The sequence below is a fragment of the Xiphophorus couchianus genome, chromosome 16 (genome assembly GCF_001444195.1).
Source record: "Xiphophorus couchianus chromosome 16, X_couchianus-1.0, whole genome shotgun sequence".
Lineage (NCBI taxonomy): Eukaryota > Metazoa > Chordata > Actinopteri > Cyprinodontiformes > Poeciliidae > Xiphophorus > Xiphophorus couchianus.
The window spans coordinates 20,605,581-20,625,505 of NC_040243.1; the positions used below are offsets into that span (position 1 = coordinate 20,605,581).

Here is a 19,925-nt window from a genome sequence, read left to right on the forward strand (position 1 = left end):
TCCTAGTAGAGTTAGAGAAAACTAATCTGTTTTTTGGGGACGCACTCTTGGCCCTCCTTGACTCTGGTCCTTTTGCTGCGACGTGCCATTTTAGATTTGTAGCTGGACTTGCGGGCAGGCCCCACCTTTATGGAGGTGTTCTCAAAGGGAGTAGTCGCGACTGTAACTTTGTTTCCGCTCTGTGGATCGCACATATTTACACATTTTTAATCAGTTTATGACAAGCAGTGTAATATCAGGGAAGTGTTTTCCTCCCAAATGTGGTTTTATTTTACCTTCAGGATGAGCTCCACTACTTCTGTATGGACTATGCCGTGGACCGACTCCCCGTTTACGTGAGTTATGAGGTCTCCAGCTTTAAGACCAGCCTCCTGAGCAGGACCTCCATCTTCAACATGCTGCAAAGAAGTGGGTAGTATACCATAAATGATCTCCAAAAAATGTAAATACCTTTTTGACGCTTCGACTTTTTTGCAATTTGTTACAGTACAGACACAAACTCAAAGGATTTTATGTGGGTTTTATGCTACTCTTACCCAAACCATGTGATGCACGCTGTAAATGTCACTGTCTCCTATGTAGACCCGGATCGCCCGGAGGGTGAAGCCGTACTTCTTCCCGGAGCGGTGGATGGTGATGGGAGAGTGCAGGACGTTCACCATGGGACAGAAGTCTCTGCTTGGAGACGAGTCGCGGGAGGACGGGTTGGACGACAGGGAGCGAGGCGACATGGGGCTGGGCAGTGGGGACGCAACGTGCTGCTCCACTGGGCAGAAAGACGACAGAATAAAAGTTACGATATGTAACTTTTGTAAAAAATATGTTTTTTTACATATTTGTTAAAACTGTCACCATGTTGTGACAGTATGGTATGAAACAGATGATCTGTGATTAGATCGAGCTCCTCCGCCGCCAGGTCAGAAACAACCAATCAGAGCAAGGAGGAAGGTCTTAGCACCGTCAATCACCCTCGTGTACACGCATGGAGAAACAACTGTTCCAGAAAAACTGTTTATTGGCAAACCAGTCGCAGTGCTCAATAAATCAATTAATCACATGATAAATTAAAGCAAGCTGGATCATTTTCATTTTGTTTTTCTTGTGTCCTTGTTTCTACCAAAGACTGTATGAAGAAAGGCTTCAGTCTGATGCTTTGGGCCCCGCCATCCCCCGTTCTGGAGGGCAATTTTGCTTATAGAGACGTCAATATCTACCTCATTTGTTGTTTTGGTTGTTCAAAAGGTCTTCCATTTCCAGTATTAAATGTGCTTTACAAATTAAAGTTTATTGATCTTTGAGAAGGGTGTACTTGCGTTACTATGCCAGTAATATACTTGAAAATGATCTCAAAACAACAATATTATTGTTTATCGCAATAATTTCTGTGACAATTTATAGCAAAATGTTCAATCGTAACAGGCCTAGTCGTCGGTGGGCATGCTAACTAACATGACTATTAGGAAGAAGCTGTAACGTAGCAAAGAGCAATGGGGAGGGAAGCTGTGGCCAGCGCGTATATAAGCATGATTAACAGCAATAAGACCTTCCTCATAGCTCTGATTGGTTGTTGCTAGTTAGCACTGGAAGCTCCGGAAGAAGGAAAAGAAGCTCAATTTTTTTCACAGATTATCTATCTCATGCCATATTTTCACAACATAGAGATAGTGCAACAAACGTGAATTAATATTTTTTTGTAAAAGTTACATTCAGCAGCTAAAGTGAGGCTTCACCTGCTGGAATGATGACAGACAGAGCAGTGGCCGACGCAGACTTGATGACTTTAGTTCCTGGTCGCGAGTTTCGCTTGTCTCCTTCGGACGAGAGCTGCTGGTGTCTGACCCTCCGCAACACCAGGTCCGTGGCGGCCCCACGGGGCCCCTGGAGATCAGGAAGACCCAGACTGCTCGGCAGCGGCAGCGACGCGTCGGCAGGTCTCAAAAGTTTGTCTAGGACAAAGCAGAACCATGAAACCAAATGGCGCATAGACGCTCCAAGGCCTTACCCGATGCCATGTGGCCCCTACCATCTTTAAGGAGCGTCCTCAGGTCTCCGTGGGAGGGGATGGCCCCTTCCAGGGAAGTCCCCCTGGTCTTGACGGGAGGCTGCTTCCCTGGACCTGGCGGCTCGGCGTTCAGCTCCTGAGGTGAGGCGAAGCGGCTCATATCCATCAGGGCGGAGAAGCGCCTGCGAGCCCCGGACGGCGGGCTGGAGTCACTTTCAGTAAAAAAGGACTCCGAACAGGACAGGCGCTTCCTAGAAAAGCGAGGCAAACACACTTAGAGCATCAGCGGCAGATCGCAAAATATGAATAAAAAAAATTAAACGTAATTTGGCCAGGTTTTTTTGGTGTACATTTCCGGTGAACTTGTCCTCCAGCTCTTGTCTCGTAGGGTGACGCTTCCCAAGCTTTCTCGCTTGGCTACCCGGTCCTCCCTGGGAACCTTGTGCTCCCGTAGAGTCACAGTGTGGGGTTTGTGCTCCAGCTGGGACAGATGCTCCATACTGCTGTACACCTGCAGGTTGGTGCAGCAATCCGGTCAGGGGATTAGAAATGAACAGAAAATCTGGTCAGAATTTTACATCCACTCATATTATTTTTGGCCTTTTTAATGTTTTCCTCAAACTACTACACACAGACTCAAATACATATACTCCTAAAAATAGAGTATTTATATACCTGAGAAATTCACAACCATCTGTATGGTGGGATATTTGACAACTTTTCTTATCAAAAGGATTCATTTAACTTAGCAATTTTTCTGGCACAAACTTGGAATTTAAGTACAGTTCAGAACTTTTTAATAGAATTGCAAATTGAGTCATTCGAGAGGCTTCTCAACCCGGTTTAACTGCTTCAAAAGCTGTTTTGATTTACATTTTAGGGATGTGCTAAGTTAGACATTAGGAGGTGCTAGAGCACCTGCCCTTTTTCCTCTGGACACAAAAGGTGCCCTTCTGAAATCATTCTTTTGTTTTATTTTCTGGTGAATTTGGTAGTCTCTATAACAAGAGCACCACATATTTCTAATTTTGCTTGACACGACACCATCACCCCCAACTATACTTGCTTATAGAAGAGGATTAGGAACACTGAAAAGAATTCCAACTTTAAAGTAAAATTCAAACTTTTTTTTTTCTGACTTCAGAAGTCAGAATTCCCAGAAAAAAGTCAGAATTCTGAGATGCTCATAACGGGTGAACGCAACCGTCTAACTGGCACTGATTCTGACGGGTTCAGACCTTGCTGAAGCGAGGGGAGCAGGACGAGAAGCGATGGATCTCCACCGGCTCATCGTCGTTGGTGTCATCCTCGTCGTAGGACTGGACGTGATGGTAGCGTTCCGACCGAGCTGGGGACAAGAAGGAATTCATTTCACTGGACTCATTTACCAGTCTGATGATCCGTTTCAGCAGACTTTCAAACTTTCGACTTGAATACCGCTTTTCCAGGAATGCTACGGGGTGAACTTACTGTCAAAATAACTGGTGTCTTCTTCTGACTCCAGGTGAGGGATGAACTCAGCCTTCTGTCTCAGCAGGCTGTTCCAGTCCACCTCTGCAAAGAATGAGTGCTGCTTGACTTCGAAAGCACCACCTGCAGGGCATGGGGAGGGAAACGCAGGAGAAGACGGACAGTCAGGTAGGCGATAAATGCGGCCCGAAAGCCTGCAGGCGGACTCTGACCCCAACAGAACCTGACTTGTCTGACTAAACTCAGCTGACAATCAGAAATGCACGACGACAGCCCGTCTGGGTTTAAGATACCCAGGAAGAACTCCCTGTGGTACTTCAGCCAATGGTGTACCATTTGCTGAAGCTAGCGTACATATAACACAGTCTGAAAGTGCTGTGCTACAAAATGCTGCAGTAACAACATTCAAACCCCAAATCGTACATTGTACTTTGAGTCCGAATATGAGCGAAACAGACGTTACAGTTCCATTCATTTGATTCAAGCATGTTTAACATAAGGAAAGCCCTTTGGTCCACCTGTTTAGTTTAGTTTGGAGCAAAAGCGGACTTGCCAAGACCACCTGAAAAGTGCGTCTCGGTCCGGTCGACTGGTCTACACCGGAATTCACTTCAGCGTATTCGCACCGGAACAAAAGGTCCAGAAAAATGGAGGGAAACCGTTTAAAGCAAACCAAATGTGCCAGGTGTGAAAAAGCATTGAAAAGTTGCAGGGCTCAATCTGAGTTAGATTAGAATACCTCATCGAGACCATGCAGTTAAAGCTGTGTGTGGAGTGGAAGGCGCCTGACCTGTGCCCAATCGCACCAGAGGATTTGTCTGCAGCAGAGAGGAGATCAGGTGCTGGGCGTCCACAGGAAGAGCCTCGTCTCCATCTGGCCACACGATGTCATCTGCAGCGAAGAAGCAATACGAGGATGAGTACAATTTACATTCAGAGCCTGTGTTAGATCCACATGGAGGACATATGTTAACGTCAACAGCCGCGTTTCCATTCACTGTATAATTGCACAATTTGACATTTTGAACTCGTGTTTTTGGATAAATAGTTTTGGTGGTACGACGAGGTTTTTGTTTTAGGTCATATCAAAACTGGTTTATTTTGCAAAACTGGAATGGAAACACTTCTCACAACTGAATGTTGCCACTAGCTCAAACCACAAAGAAGAGGACAACAGGAAGTAATTGGAGGATGATGTTTTTTAATAACTTATCGCGTGAATACTCTTAGTCACATGGGATTTTGATCCAGTTTCTCAGTGAATGGAAACACCACAATTGTGAGATTGTGTTTTTCCAAGTTTGTCCTGTATGTCTCTATGTTGCCCTGCGACAGACTCGCGACCTGTCCAGGGTGTACCCCACCTCTCGCCCAGAACGTTAGCTGGAGATAGGCACCAGCACCCCTCCCGACCCCACTAGGGACAAGGGTGTTAGAAAATGGATGGACGGTGTTTTTCCAACATCAGCAGAAGATCGACAACATTTTCAATGGAAGCGCAGCTACGGAGACGTGGGATCCCTCACCTGTGATGACTTGTCCAAACAATTCCTCTGGCGTGTCTCCAAAGAAAGGCACGCAACCCACCAGGAACTCATACAGGATAATGCCCATTGCCCACCAGTCCACTGGCTTCCCATAACCCTGACGCAGAATCACCTCCGGAGCGATGTACTCTGGGGTTCCACACATCTAAAAGAGGAACAAGACTCGACTGAATCAGTTATTACCTTATTTTGTGACAGTTCCTCTCAGTCTTGCTTTACTGATAGAGGTGTGTGCTTTTCCTTCAACCTGTCTCGGACTAATATGTTGCAGTAGAGGTACAACACCTACAGAAGCGCAACGTCTGGTCAAGTAAAATCCCCTTGCAGATGCCAAGACTAGATGAAAGCCCCACTGGTGTGCGTTTTTATGTGCAGATGGGCGTGCATTGAACGCTAGCAGATTTTTTTTGTCTACAGCATGGGAAATAATGAGGTGTTCAAAGCAGGAGCAGAGAATAAAAGAACATAAAGCCGCGCTTAAAAGAGACGGCGTGCGTTTGTGACGGCTGGCGGAAATACTGCTCTATTGTTCCGCCAGCCGCTAAAGGTCTCATTTTATCAGGCTTCAAATATGCCTGCCGCACAACGAGAGGGGAATAGCTTTTCACAGAAAAAGGAAGACATCAAAGCATCCCCTTATGTGTAAAGTTTGACTGGACCGTAAATGAAACCGTCTACCCCTGTGTTGTTGGCAAAATAACAGAAATGGCAGTTACATTGTGAATTTGAGTTATATTTTTTACAGGAGCAGGCAATTCTTTGAGTTTTATATCATGTTATAATGTTATTCTCTCATCAGAACCATACCTGGATTGTTGCCTGGACTATTTCATGCATGTTTGAGAAATCCTTTAATCTCCCATGGCAACCATTCAGCTGTGCAAAACGCCTACTTGGACTTAGCTCCACCTTCAAGGTGCAGCTCCTCCTCTTTTTGAGGCATAGCTAACGGTTTCCAAGCTTCCACCTCACAGGGCAGCCCTCCCGTTTGACTCCCCCACTCAGCTCCTTCAGACTAGCCAACAGCAATTAGCAAACATCTGGTTTACTTCTCAGTGAAATGCTGGTTGTTAAAGGGTTAATAGAGGAGCGATGTGATAGCTTTCTTAAGGCGGAGTTTCAGAAAGCAGTTTTTAAAGAGACATAGGCCCAATTTCAAGGCACTGAATCAGAAAGTAAAATTTCTCTTAAGTCATATATGATATATACAGCATTTTTATAACAACTAAAGGTAACAGAGTTACTTAATTATGCTACGAAATGTCACTATGTGCCAGGAAAACACATAACATTAACCCTTTAAGTGTTGCAGAATTACTCATATTTCTTCTGCATTTTTCTTTTTTTTAATGTCAAACCTTAAAAATTGACAGGTTTTATTGGATTTTATTGTGCGCCAGTGAAACATTGGAAGGATTTTCTTCTTTTTTCTTTCTTTTAAATTCTCTTTTTTTTTCTTTACAAATTAACTTCTTTAGCTTTAATAAAATTACGAACAAGTGGACCAGTTATGTGACTTCCGAGGCAGCTGGTTGCACTTCACTTTATTTCAGAAAAAGGGAATTTCCCCTTCAAAAACATGGATTTTACAGATGGACACATTAAAACATTTGTCAGTGAGATGATATGATTTGTTTTACATACTGGTGCTGCATCATGTAAGACGGATTCCATCCCTCTCCATTTTTCTACACATACCTGCTTATCCAAAAACTCCCGTGTGTCCTTCTCTATGTGCCCTTCATACAGGTTGGTGGTCAGACTCATCAGGCCGATCTTAGACAGACCGAAGTCAGTCAGCTTGATGTGTCCCATTGACGTTATTAAGAGGCTGTGAATAGAAAACACGCAATCAAGCACCTTAAACACTTCAGCAACGTTTCGAGGTGAAGCAACTCCGCCTTACTTGTCAGGCTTGAGGTCTCGGTGGACGATGCCGTAGTTGTGCAGGTACTCCAGCGCGAGGACAGTCTCTGCGAAGTACATGCGCACCATTTCCACAGGCAGAGCCCCGATGTTCTTCAGCAAAGTGGCACAATCCCCTCCTGCAAACAGAGAACCCAGAGTGTCTTCAGTCTCTCTCTCAGGGCGTTTTCACACCTGGTACTCCCATAGACTCGCTTCGATTGGGGACTAAAGTTACAACACTTTTTTTTCTTTCGAAAAAATGTATTGTTTCTTAACACATTTTAAAAACATGGCTTTTTACATTTATACAGAAATTTTCCTTTTTTCCTTTAATAAATGCAATTCATTCTCACTTGCTACACTTTCAGTTGCTCCGGTTCACTTTCACACCGCACTGTGTCAAACGACGCGAACCCTTTGAAAAATCTGTTCCCCTTCCTCGCCTGTGGTGGCGCTGCACCACGGACCACTGAAGTAAACAACACTAAAACCTCTGAAGAAGACGCGAGTGAAACTTCCTTCTTTATGAAATGGGAAAAAAAAGGTATAGCTTCAGATTTCATCGGTTGTAGGATTTTTCTTTTGTCTTTGGTCAAAGACCGCGATCCATTTCTCCTGCTGGCAGTAGACTCACACGTTTGTTTTTGTTGTATTTACCCAGAATGCCATGTGCTGTTGTCCCCTTCCTGCTTTTGAAGACATGTGCAGTCTGGTTGCGTCGACATATTAACTTGTACCACTTCATAGTTTACTTTAATAGAATGAAGACCTAGGCTGCGGGCGGACCAGAGTTGGTTTGGTTCAAAGTTAGAATACGCATTCACACCTCTTAAAACGAACCGGACTTTCTAGGCAAACAGACAAGAGTTGGCGGATAAAAGCGAGCTAAACGGGGCTGGTGTAAACACCTCCTTACCCAAACCTTTAAACCTCCCACCTAAGAGAAAGTGCAACAGTCCAAATGCAGGACAGAAAAGTGAGTAATTATTAGTCTATAAGTGAAGATGGCTGCTCTGAGTCAGCCTGCATGGAGTGACTCAAGGACGATTGGTACATCTGGTGTTCAGACGTTAATAACCCAGACAATCACCTGTGAATGCAATAGAAAAACTGCTCACTTTTGTGTGTAGAGGTTGGACTCACTGATGGCTCATTTTGCAGGCAGTTATAAAATAGCAGAACTGTAAAAGCCAGTTGAGGATTTGCCTGGAGGTCTTAATCTGCCCGGCAACTCTTCATGCTAAAATAAAACGCCTCCAAAAAGTGAGTACGCCGTTTCAACTTTTCCACATTATAAACAAAAGCCTTAAGCCTAAAGGCATTTGTTGTTTTTCCCCTCCTTCGCTAACAAAAATAGTGCATAACAGTGATTCCTAAGAAGAAACATATGGGCTTGTCATTTGCAAAGTTACAAAATCAAAACTTAACAGCAATAATTTAGGTTATTTAGCCTTAAAAAAGAGAGAAAAAACTAGGGTTTATTTTTCAGTCATATTTTCAGTGTGTTTAGTTAGCTTGCTGGCTAAATATTTAGTTTGGAGCTAAATATGTGGAGCGAAATATTTAGTTCCAAACCTTTATTAAACCTAAAGCTAAATATTTAGTTTGTAAACCTATTACTTAGCTTGCTGGCTAAATATTTAGTTTGTAAACTAAATACTTAGTTTGATAGTTAAATATTTAGTTTGTAACTAAATATTTAATTTGTTAATAAAATACTTATCTTGCTAACTGAGTATTTACTTTGAACCCATGAGATTTATAAATGTATGAATAACATGGCCGAAATCTAAGCGATATTAACTAACTTGGTTTTACGTGTTTTTTAAATAAGTTTTACAGTATAAGAAGAATGAATAGTAAAGACACATCTACATGTCTGAAACAAATTGGTTCCTCCCTAAAAATGATGGGTTGAAATTTTAGAGACAACTTCTGAAAAGCTTACAAATAGTTTATAAACTAATTACAAACTAGATTTCTTTCTCAGACGCTTCCAAACGCTTGTACATCCCAGTCTCCGTCTCCAAGCGCTCACCTTCCACGTACTCCATGACCATGCAGAGATGGCGGCGCGTTTCGAAGGAACAGAACATGGAGACGACAAAGGGGTTCTCTGCAAACGTCAGGATGTCCCTTTCCACAAACGCCTGCTGGATTTGGTTCCTCAGGATCAGGTTCTGCTTGTTGATCTTCTTCATGGCAAACCGCTGGCGTGTCTCCAAATGACGCACCAAGTACACGGCGCTGGTTCACATGTAAACACACATGCACACACAGACGCCTGGTTCACTTCTGTTTAAGGCAGACAGACTACAGAGGATGCTCCGTTGAGCTGCTTACCCGTACGCTCCGTTACTGATCAGCTTGATGGTCTGGAAGTCTGCTTCTCCTGGAGGTTTTATTGCTCTGATTTTTCCCTGTGGATCACAGAGGAGCAGCTGCTGTGATGGATGGGATTCAGGGTGAGCAGAAATTATTTGTATAAATGCTAAAACTGTTGATTCAGAATGTAAAAAAAAAAACAACATTTTTTTTAAGTTGGAAGCTTGCCTAATGCTGAAAGGAAAGCCCAGAGTGATCCAGGTTTCTGAATGCCAGCAGGAATTAGCTTAATTGGTTGCTTCCATGCAGAGTCATTAGGAAATGGGGCAACAGGGTAATAAAGTAACTCAAACAGGTCTGAGGGAAATAAAAAGAGAGGAAATTCTAAAACAGATGCCTCTTTTTTTTTTTTATCTATTAGCCTCTTCGTGCAAAATGTTTCATGAATGCAAAAGCAGTTTTCAAAGCAACCCTTCACTGTATGGAAATGTGAGAAGTGTTTGAAAGGGAAAGTTGTTAGGATATGGGATGGAAAATCTCTCCATGCTCCAAGGATGGAAAAGTATGGAAGGACTGGTTAAGATAAGGAAACATGTTTCAATTTAAAGAGTTTAATACTTATAACTGAACAGTTATCATCCATCCATTCATCATTCATCCACCCATTTACCATCCATCCATTCATTATCCAAAAATTAGCATCCATCCATCATCCATCCATCCATCCATCCATCCATCACTAACTATTCCTCCCTCCTCCTGATCTTCAGCAGGTCCTCCAACACCAGGAGGCGCTGTTCTGTAGAACTGACGAAACATTTTGGTCTCACCTCTGTGGAGTCGTCTGTTTCAGGCGTCACTGGTCCCTCGCTGTCGTAACTTTCCAGCTTCACCATGTCTGATGACAGACAAGTCAGTGGTCAGTCATTCTCTTTCCAAACTGGGGATTTTTTTTATTTTATTTTTTTACAATCTTTTGGTCCCCAACCTTGTACTGGGTCCCTGGTCAGTCCCAGCTGGCTGATGATGTAACGGGGAATGTCAGTTTTCATCAGATGACCCTCCTTGGCATGGTCCTCCGCTGCCTCCAGGAGATGGTAAAACTCTTCTGGGTTAAACTCCTGAGGACCAGAGCCGTTCAATAAGCTGCTGTAAACTAGCAGACATTTTTTCATTCACTCTGTAATAACACTAAGGAGCAACAAATTCAAAGCTTTCTGAAATCAACTTAGGGATTGAGCTTCCTGTGAAGTTATATAGTTAAACTTAAATGTATTTAAATCCCTTGTGAATTTAGGCCAGAGCTCAAATTATGAGGGATAACTACATGTACTGCAAGAGATAAATATATATATATATTTTTTAATTTACTATTTAAGTTCATTATTAAGATTTGAAATGCCTCGCCAACACAAATGGTTCCGCACAAATGCGCCAACGCTAATAAGTCGCGAGCGTGTGATTTGCGTGATCAATTCGTCTCCGCGTTGTCACTCTTTTTCGACTGCCAATCCGAAACCAATCCGGCATGGAGCGCGTCCTGCAGGGCTGCAGCGTTGAGACACAGTCAAACTGCGCTCCACGGATAAACACACGCCTCAAACGACGCCACGGTCACGGCCCGATCGACTCAGACTGGAAAGCAGCCAATCAGCAGGTCTGCTGCACGGCAGCAAGACGAATTTTAATCTAAATGCAAATGTCTTCTCTGGCTGCACAAACAGCCTTCAACCTATGGGGTTCCCCCCATTTTTGATTTTCCAAAGCCTCTCCTCTCCTCATGCGTAATAGATTACGGTACTTAAAAACTTGTAATGGGCTTAGAAATCAACACACGGGCTCGTGTTTATTTAGAGAAAAAATCAATTTCCACCTCAAGTCTCGGGAGCTTGGCCGACGCCTTGTAAAGAAGGTCTTGGATCATCGCACTTAAATGAAACTCACCAGACACTCCAGGAGCCTCGCAGGTCGGGAAATGATGATTAGAAGCTTCTTCACCAGCTCCGTCACAAAGGCTACTTCAGAGCTTTCAGAGCGCTTGAAGGCCTGAGAAAGAGACAGAGAAAGTGGCACAAACACGCTAATGTAGTTAAAAACAGCAGTCTGTGCAAAGGGAAGAAAAGAAAGGCATGATCACCCATGAGGGAAGAAAAGAAATGCAAAATAACAGCAAAAGATAAAGTGTTACGGTATGTGGATTTTGTGGAACAGTGAGATCTTCAAATTCTGTATCACAGTTTAAAATATGTGCAGCTGAGAGCAGAAGTTAGCATGCCCCAAATAAAATGTGTGGAAAACATGCAAAAAAAAAAAAAGGAAATCAGGAAGGGGGCAAACACTTTTTTGCGCCACTATATGCATGCCCATCCCATATTTTCCTTATTTTTATTTGCAAGTGAAAAGGAATACATGAATCATTTATTTTCTACGACGCCATATTAGGGCCATGGTAGATGTATAAAAGAGAGGTACATTTCCGCCAAAGAAATCTCAGAAGTCTTTGAGAAAAAACTTGGAAATTTCCAAAACTCAAAACCTTTCTCAAAATTTCTGAGTTTTCTCTGGAAAATTTTCAACATTTCTTTGTTGTTTCTGGAAAATTCCTGAAATTCATCTAAATATTTCTGAGTTTTCTCTAGCAAATTTTCAACTTCTCAAACTCAGAAATGTATAAGTTTTTTTTTTTTTTTATAGAAAACTTCTGAAATTAATCTCAAAATATCTGAATTTTTTCGTTGCCAATTTACAGTGACCCTAATACGCCATTGTACTTTTCCACTTCATAGACACGGACTACTTTGTGTTGCTCTGCAACATAAGATCCCTGTATGTATATGAAAGTTTACGTTTGTAACATTACAAAATGAAACGGAGAAAAGAGCGCTTTTACAAAATACCCAATAAGATCTGTTTTTACTAGCTGCATGCCAGTGCATTATTTTGAACTCACATCATGAAGCAGCTTCTCCAGGTTCTCTTGCAGTTCAAAGAAGTAGACAGAAGTGATGAGGCCCTCGCGTGATTTGGCCAGGCAGTCTCTGGCCAGCTCGGCGATCTGGTGATGGATGAAGCTGAGGACCCCGTCGGCCAGATGAAGAACGCTCTCAGGTGAGAAGGCGTGGCTGAACTCGGCTAGCCTCTCCTCCATCTGCGCCGTGGCCTGGCAACAACAAACAGAGAGAGAAACAATAACAAGTGGAAAGATTAATGACCCAGGATGTGGTTTAAAAAAAAGAAGAAAAGATTCTTTCCTATAAAGCCAACAAAGCGTCATTGCGATGGTTGTACTCTGCCATATATTCTGATTTTATCGCGATGTCTGTTTTTGCTAATCAACTTTTATGAAAAAGAAGCCAGAAAAACAAAACGTTTCTATTACCGATGAAATCATCAGTGTGATTTTTATCAAGGTAAAAGCTTTCAGCTCACGTCCTCCTGACGTTAACCTCAGGCAGAAAGCATGAGGTAGGAAAACCAAACAGTTCAGAGCTGCACAATGTTCACAGTAAACATTTCTTTTTATGAGGACACAGCTAAAATGTTTGGGGGAAGAAAATCACTAAAAGGAATAATATTTCTTTCTTAATATTATTGAATTTTCTACATTTTATTTTTAATTGTGTAAATGTTTATTGGGTTTTACAATAAACCCAATAAATATTTATATGGGTTTACAGTATGTCTTGATTAAACAAGATGACTCTGTATGCCTTTGTATGACTTTAACATTATTCTCAGAGGGGGCCAACATTTTTTAGAAGGGGGCAATGGGCCCCACAGACCCTGTTTAGGGCGCGCCACTGCCAACCCGTGGGAGAGAGCAAACTTAATATTGTCCCTGAATAAGTAGCATTTGTATCATCGCTTAATATGATTTCATAGGGTTTTATCAGAGGCTGAGCTCCCCTCACTGGATCTGATGTTCAAGCAGGAAGGATATGTGTTTTATAGGATTTGTCATACTGAAATTCTGCTTTATTGCTTTAAGATAAAGCAATTATTTTGGAACAGAACCAATTACAATTGGTTTCATTCTCGGTGAAGAAGAAACGTATTGTGGAATATGCGAGAGTTACCTTTGGAAACCGTTCTTTGTACACATGGTTCATCATGACGATCTCATTGTCATAGCAGGAGGAGGAGCGTCCCGGGCTGGAAGAGGGAAATACACCTCAAAATATTACAACATTTTAAACAAAAATGCACTGAGAAATCAGCCGGTGTCCAGAATGTCTTTTTTAGCTTCAACGGACCCAACGCTACTCTCTTCAGTGTGAAAACTTTTACCAAGGAAAGAAGTTAGGTGAAGTTAGCTTTTTTACTAGCAGTGCGGTAAATGAGTCACAAGATACTTCGAAAGAAATGGATTCTCCAGGAGAGACAAAGACGTCTACGGTAATTCAGGCTGGGAGTTAGCTAAACTTTCTACAGAAAATGGCTGTTTTTTTTTTTTTTGGAACTAGAAAAGAATTAGCAACTCTAAGTTGTTACGGTTAGAATATCCATTTTGGAAAGAACACAGAGAGTAAATGCTGTTTGCATCATGCTAGCAGGGCTAAGCGCTAACATAACAGGGAGAAATACAGTCATTATCTATTACACACACAAACACACGCTGTCTAACATCAAGTCTGCTTAGATAGAAATACTCATGGCAGGAAGACTTAAAAAAACACAATTATGGATTCAAGTCCTCCTATCTTATATTGTAGAGAAACCATAATCAGCTACCATTAGCACAAAGGCTTACAAAAAACCTAGATCTGAAATCTCATACGGCGTTCTGATTGGTTCATCTTGTCATTTATAATCTTTAATCCTGAAAATATGTTTGATTAAGGTTAGAAACAGATCAAGGTCATGATTAAAGCAACACTAGTCTTTATTGCCAAGCAAAATTCTTGCTGATACAACCATAAAATCAATTAATTTTACTGTGATTTGTGGTGATTGACCAAACTACAAAACAAGTGGAGCATTTCAAATGGAGGGAAAACATTGTGGCGTGGCAGGAATCTGTATTCATTCATTAAAAATGTAATCAGATTAACCACACTAGCGCTGTGATTAATCACGATTAATCGCTATGCTTAACTTTGGTTGTAATGCATGTTTTAACCCCCCCCCCCAAAAGGTTTAAGAATATGTTCTCTTGTCTCAAACCAAACATCTCAGTTTTCTAGGTCTTCGTGTTCAGGAAGGTTAAAAAAAAGTTATTTTGCATCAAACATAATCTAGAAATGTTAACTATAAACTGGCTGAGCTTCGGTGGAAGGATAATTCACAGTTCTAATGAGCAGGCTACATGCTAGCTTGCTTTTATCCAAACGTCCATCGCTGTGTTTTTAAAGTGAAATTTGCCGCTGAGCTCACCAGCCTGACTCTCCTTGCTCATCTTTTCAGTCGCGTTTACAACTCTCCATTGTTGACCGCAGTACAAGACCCTTCAGTGCGCTGCTTTTAACTAAGCAAGACTTTAGGTGAGATGCTTTTAGGTCAGAATAAGTAATCTGCATTATGTAATATTAGTAGGTTAAATGTTTTTAGATTAATCACATGCTTTAACGCTTTGACACTGGCAGCCCTGATGTATGTAAATATGTCTAAATTTCTGGAGAAGAATACGCAAAAATATTAGTGTCCACCATGGGCGTAGGTTTGGGTATGGACGGTCGTGACATGTCACGACCAATATTCAAGGGATATAAAATAGTCCCAACCAATTTTTGCCATATTAATAAAAAAAAAACATATGTATTTTTTAACAAAAACAAAATAAATAAACGAAAATCTACATTGATTAGTTTAATATTTCAATATACTACGCAGTGGTAGCATTCATTTTAAAATTCGCTGTTCTGAACTATGACGACCCGCTATTGGCTCACAGAACGTGGATCTACGTTCTTTGATTAGCTGCAACAGGCGGCGGCCAGCTGGCCACACGCGGAACGGAAGCTTGGTCCATGGTGCTGACAGTGAACGCGTCTCCTTCTGAGTTTGACATTTACTATGAGTCTCCGAGACCATGTCGCCACCAAAAAAGAAAAGGACGACAGACATTAGAAGTTATTTCGCTACCTCGGCTGTAAGTACAGTGAGTGGACCCATAAGTTAGATATCTATCACGCAATAATATCTCAACAATTGGATCTTTTTCCTGAAGTGCAAGAAGTCATTTTTTGTTCTTATCTGCAATTGTGTTTGTTGTATAATCAGTAGATCCAGAGGATATTTCTTTTGATCTTACTTGTAATGTTTGCTGAATTTTGAAAATGAAAAAGTAAAGTGTTCTTGAAGTGATCTGCTGAGTATGACTGTATCTGGTTGTATACACAAGATGTATGATCAAGTTATGGTTATGGTTGGGGGGAGGGGGTTATTAAACCAATGTGGTGCCTCCCCCCCCCCCCCCCCCCCTGGTCAAAAATGGTCGGTCCGGGGGGAGCGGCGGGTCAGTAAGTTGTAAGGTCCCACCAAAACTTAGACCAAACCTACGCCCTTGGTGTCCACATGTGGAAAGCTGAAAAAGTGGTATCCCAAAATGTTTTTACAAAGTACTGTCTTTGGGGGACTGAATATAAATGAATGCCACACTTACAGATTTTTATTTGCAAAGAAAATACAAAATAACATTCCTAATTTTCCTTTCACTATACAAGGATGAAATAGTCTGTAGGTCTGGCAGATAAAATCCCAATAAAACCCACAGAAGCCCGTGAGTCACTGTCAGTATCAGAGTCCAGAGAAGGAAGGACGGGTTCGTGATGATTAGCAGTCGCAGCAAAGTTTCGCCTCATTCCCATTCTGACGTCAGTTGCTACTGGCTGCTAGCCTCGACAGAATTAAACAAGCGTATTCATGTCTACGTAAACGAGCACTGCTCCGTTTCTTAACAGAGAGGCAACTTAGCGTTCTGTTCACTCCGGAACGTTATTGAGAAAGAAACAAAGCGGGCGGGGGAGTGTTTTTGGCGGCGGACCGCTGTCTCTAACTGCCGGCGCGCGGCTGGCGGCGCTGCTGACCTGAGGCTGCGGGAGCGAGGGCGCATGCGCGGGGAGCAGCGGCCCCCGTCGTCGTCCGTGATGCTCTCGGTGCTGCCAAAGTGCTTGGATAAGAAGTGGAGCTCGTCCATGGTGGGCTGGGAGGGCAGCTGGTGCAGCCGCTCCTGAGAGGAGCTGGACGACTGGATGGACAGAGAAGAAGAAGAAAATGGAGGGAAAAAAGAGGGTAAGAATGGGCAGAACACGACGTAGCCCGAATTGGAGAGATTAGAGAAATGACGTGCCAGAAAATGAGCGGCAGCTAATGTTCTTGGAAGGAGGCAAAATAAACGAGGCTTTGAAAGGTATATAATTACAGCGTCTGTAGCCCCTCAGCAGGATGACAGAGCGCAGCTGAAACGTTAATGAAGTCTCCCTGTGAGCCTCACCAATCTGTCCATCACCAGCCTTTTTTAATATTCATATAGCCGAACAAATCAGTTCGGCCTCATCAGAGCAGAGACGCTGGACCTCGTCCAATTATTCGTTTCGCCAAGAGATCGATCGCCAATTCATCAAAAGTGACAGGCCAATTCAAAACGGGAGGCCGGATGAACAACTCTTTTGTCACGAAAAGGGCGCACAAATCCTGGGCGCTAAAATGACCGCAGCTTTGATTTGACTGTAAAATCTGCGTGCTTTGATTATGAAGGCGATTCTTCCGGAGAGATCAGGCAGTTTTATGAGTCAGTATCGATTCATGGTGTGTTCTCTTTGAACGCAGAAGTGGGATTTTCCCACTTTGTTTCGATTATTATTTTAGCAATTGATTATTCTGACGATTAATCGGATAAACATATTTGCCGTATTCCGCACATTTTTCATTCCACCACTTAAATCTTCGTTGTTGACATGAAAAATGTGAGTAGAAAAATTATTACAATCCTTTTTCAAATAAAAAAAATAAGCATTTTATTGGGTAAAATGCAATAAGATCATAATTATTTTTAGTGAACGCTTCTGATACATTCGCAGCTAAAGACACATAAAAAGCAGTTGATAAATTTTTTAATTAATCATCTGAATAGTAAAATGTGCGTAGTAGTAGATTTTTTTTTTACAGAATTTGAGAGAAGTGAAGCTAAAACAACCACTCAAATTAATATATCAAACGCAAAAAACAAACAAACTGCGATACAAAATGACAGAGCAAACAAAGGAGTTATTCTAAATCTAGTTATGCCATCTACCATCTCATAGTAAGAGGAGAACAAGCCACTCATTTAGCAGTTTTTGGACAAATAGAATTACAGAAAAATCTTAAATGTAAAATGTCTGTCCCTAGTACAATGTTTCCTTATTTACTGGTCTGGGTGTGTTGTGTTTTTTTTTTTTATTTGCCATTTTTGAGTCTGTACCAATTACTAAATTAGTTGACAGCAATCGATTAATCACGATTAATCGTTTCAGCCCTGTTGGAAATACCACACGAATGCCCAACCCAAGTCGGAACTTCCCAAGTTTAGCATTCAGCCTTGAGTCGTGAAAATAATCAATACTTCAATTCAATCAATACTGGAGAAATGAGTTGTTCAAAGATGCTTGGTTGTCTCAAAAATAATAATAGACAAAACATAATAAAACTTTGCCCAATCTGTTGCACTTCTTCCAATAGTTGCTAGAAATTTTAAATTCTGCTAACACGAAATTAAAAACCACACGTGACACGTTTTAGATAAGGAAAACAAAAAACATTTTATAGCGTCAATGCAAATGAGCACATGGAGGAGTCGAAGAGGAAAAGTTTCACATTCTTTGTGGAAAAAGAATTGAAACAAGTGATCAAATAAAAATTGAATGTTCTTCATCCCAAAAATGTGCCAGGTTTTATAGTCCCGACAGCTTCATGGATTTTCATATTGGATTCTAAGCTGGAATTTCAACTTGAACAACTGGGATGTGATGGATTAGGTTGGAGAAAAAGTTACTACCGTTGAGCTGGGAGTGTTGGTGCCATATCCAGAGGAGGGTAGAGACGCCAAAGACCATCTCCTCCCGTCCGCTCTGCAGGGAACACAAATATCAGCGCTGTCAAAACCACAGCCAATTACAACCTTAATTAAATGTTAGGATCCACACCAAGTACAGGATAACTGTCCTGAAATGTTTTGGAAACAAAAGACTAAAAGGTTCGTTTTCATATTTTCGATTCACCCACTTTGTTGCCCTTGTAGGTGCAAGTGTTAGACAGAGATGTCTTCTGAATATAACTCAATCAGATTGGATGTAGATGATTCATTTCCAGGTCATTGTCTGTCTATTTGATGATCAGATTAAATCAAAAGGCAATTTGCTGCATTGAATTAACAGGCTAAAAGTATCATGGGATTTTTTTAAAACAAACATTGTATAATTATTAAAGAGTCCCTAAAGAAGAAATTGAAGGGAAAAAAACTTTCTTGTACGCAAAGATAGTATATGTTGTCAACCAGAAAGTATCTAGTGAGCTAAAGAAAGTTTTTTTTTTTTTTTTTTCTTGCACTGTCCCTTTAGGGACGCCGTACATCTTTATCTAGCTACATAGTCATGCTCTTATTTTGTGTTGCTTTATCACAGAAAAAAATAAATACATTATTCTAGCAACACATTTATATTTTGATCTAAACTGTATTTGAAATTACTTGATTTTAACCTAAATTAACACCTCAAGTGTAAAAAAACAAAACAAAACTAAAATCTTTAACAACCTCAGATTGTGTACTACAAAAGTGCGATACAAAATGACACAGCAAACAAACGAGTTATTCCAAATGGAGTTCTCTCCGTAGTAAAACGAGGACAGGCCTCTCATTTAGTGAGCTTACAGTCGAACAGTGACATGCAGGCGGGAAGATTTGATAAATGAGGATGAGGAATTGCAGTAGTGGTAGCCGAGCCGCGAGCGTCTCCGCTGGCAGCTCCACGTCTGACCGAGAGCAAACGACGATGGTCAGTGTAAGTAGACTTCCTTATACACATCTCTGACTTCAGAAAGCATCTCTGCATGCTCTCATTAAAAAGTTTTTTTTTTTTTTTTGCTCATTCATTATAAGTCACTCAACTTCCATTAGAAAACTGCGTGAGCGACAGCTGCCATGTATTTATTTCCATGCCAGACATCAAAGAAAACCTATTTTCAAACTGAAAAATGTGTCAAAGAAATTTCACTACACATCCGGTGGAATGCGGGGTAAAAGGGCTCGAGTTCATTGGCTGAGCATAAAAAATCAATTCCAGATGATTGGTTGTGAACAAACCGAGCTCAAACACAAAGAAAATATTAAACCCGTAGCATCAGATTGTAACTATGGCAACACAACAATCAAATAATGATAATTTTACAAAGTAAACTTGCTAAATTCATGTAAGTGTTGAATTATAAAGATATATTTTAATGAATCTATGCTGAAACCACCAAATAAAATTGAATTGTATTCCCAATATCAATAAACAAATATGCAGTTTTTGATGATCTGTTTTAAAATGGAAGCATTTGCAGGAGCCCAGACGTGGATTAGTTCACTTTTGCCTCTGTTTAGAAACACAGAAGTTCTCCAGCCGGTGGTTCACAGTCAGTGTGCAGTTCAGCTGCTGCTGCTCTGGTTAATATTTATCTACAGTAAGGGCCCTCCAGCCACCAGACACACCAAA

General features: G+C 41.4%; 1 protein-coding gene across 5 annotated transcripts in view; it reads right to left on the reverse strand.

The window, feature by feature from the left end:
• Positions 1–19,925, reverse strand: part of LOC114160069 (microtubule-associated serine/threonine-protein kinase 1-like) — a 52,212-nt gene that overhangs the window by 6,372 nt on the left and 25,915 nt on the right. For all 5 annotated transcript variants that reach the window (XM_028042459.1, XM_028042462.1, XM_028042463.1 and 2 more), the window contains 21 exons: positions 18,227–18,299; positions 16,278–16,438; positions 13,329–13,404; positions 12,203–12,412; positions 11,197–11,298; positions 10,241–10,373; positions 10,083–10,150; positions 9,271–9,347; positions 8,966–9,174; positions 6,926–7,064; positions 6,718–6,850; positions 4,999–5,164; positions 4,263–4,364; positions 3,473–3,595; positions 3,241–3,350; positions 2,353–2,513; positions 2,024–2,253; positions 1,731–1,946; positions 537–766; positions 276–398; positions 46–179 (listed from right to left, as the gene is read on the reverse strand). In XM_028042459.1, the coding sequence (XP_027898260.1) occupies positions 46–179; positions 276–398; positions 537–766; positions 1,731–1,946; positions 2,024–2,253; positions 2,353–2,513; positions 3,241–3,350; positions 3,473–3,595; positions 4,263–4,364; positions 4,999–5,164; positions 6,718–6,850; positions 6,926–7,064; positions 8,966–9,174; positions 9,271–9,347; positions 10,083–10,150; positions 10,241–10,373; positions 11,197–11,298; positions 12,203–12,412; positions 13,329–13,404; positions 16,278–16,438; positions 18,227–18,299 (2,976 nt within the window). The remainder of the gene's footprint in view (positions 1–45; positions 180–275; positions 399–536; positions 767–1,730; positions 1,947–2,023; positions 2,254–2,352; positions 2,514–3,240; positions 3,351–3,472; positions 3,596–4,262; positions 4,365–4,998; positions 5,165–6,717; positions 6,851–6,925; positions 7,065–8,965; positions 9,175–9,270; positions 9,348–10,082; positions 10,151–10,240; positions 10,374–11,196; positions 11,299–12,202; positions 12,413–13,328; positions 13,405–16,277; positions 16,439–18,226; positions 18,300–19,925) is intronic.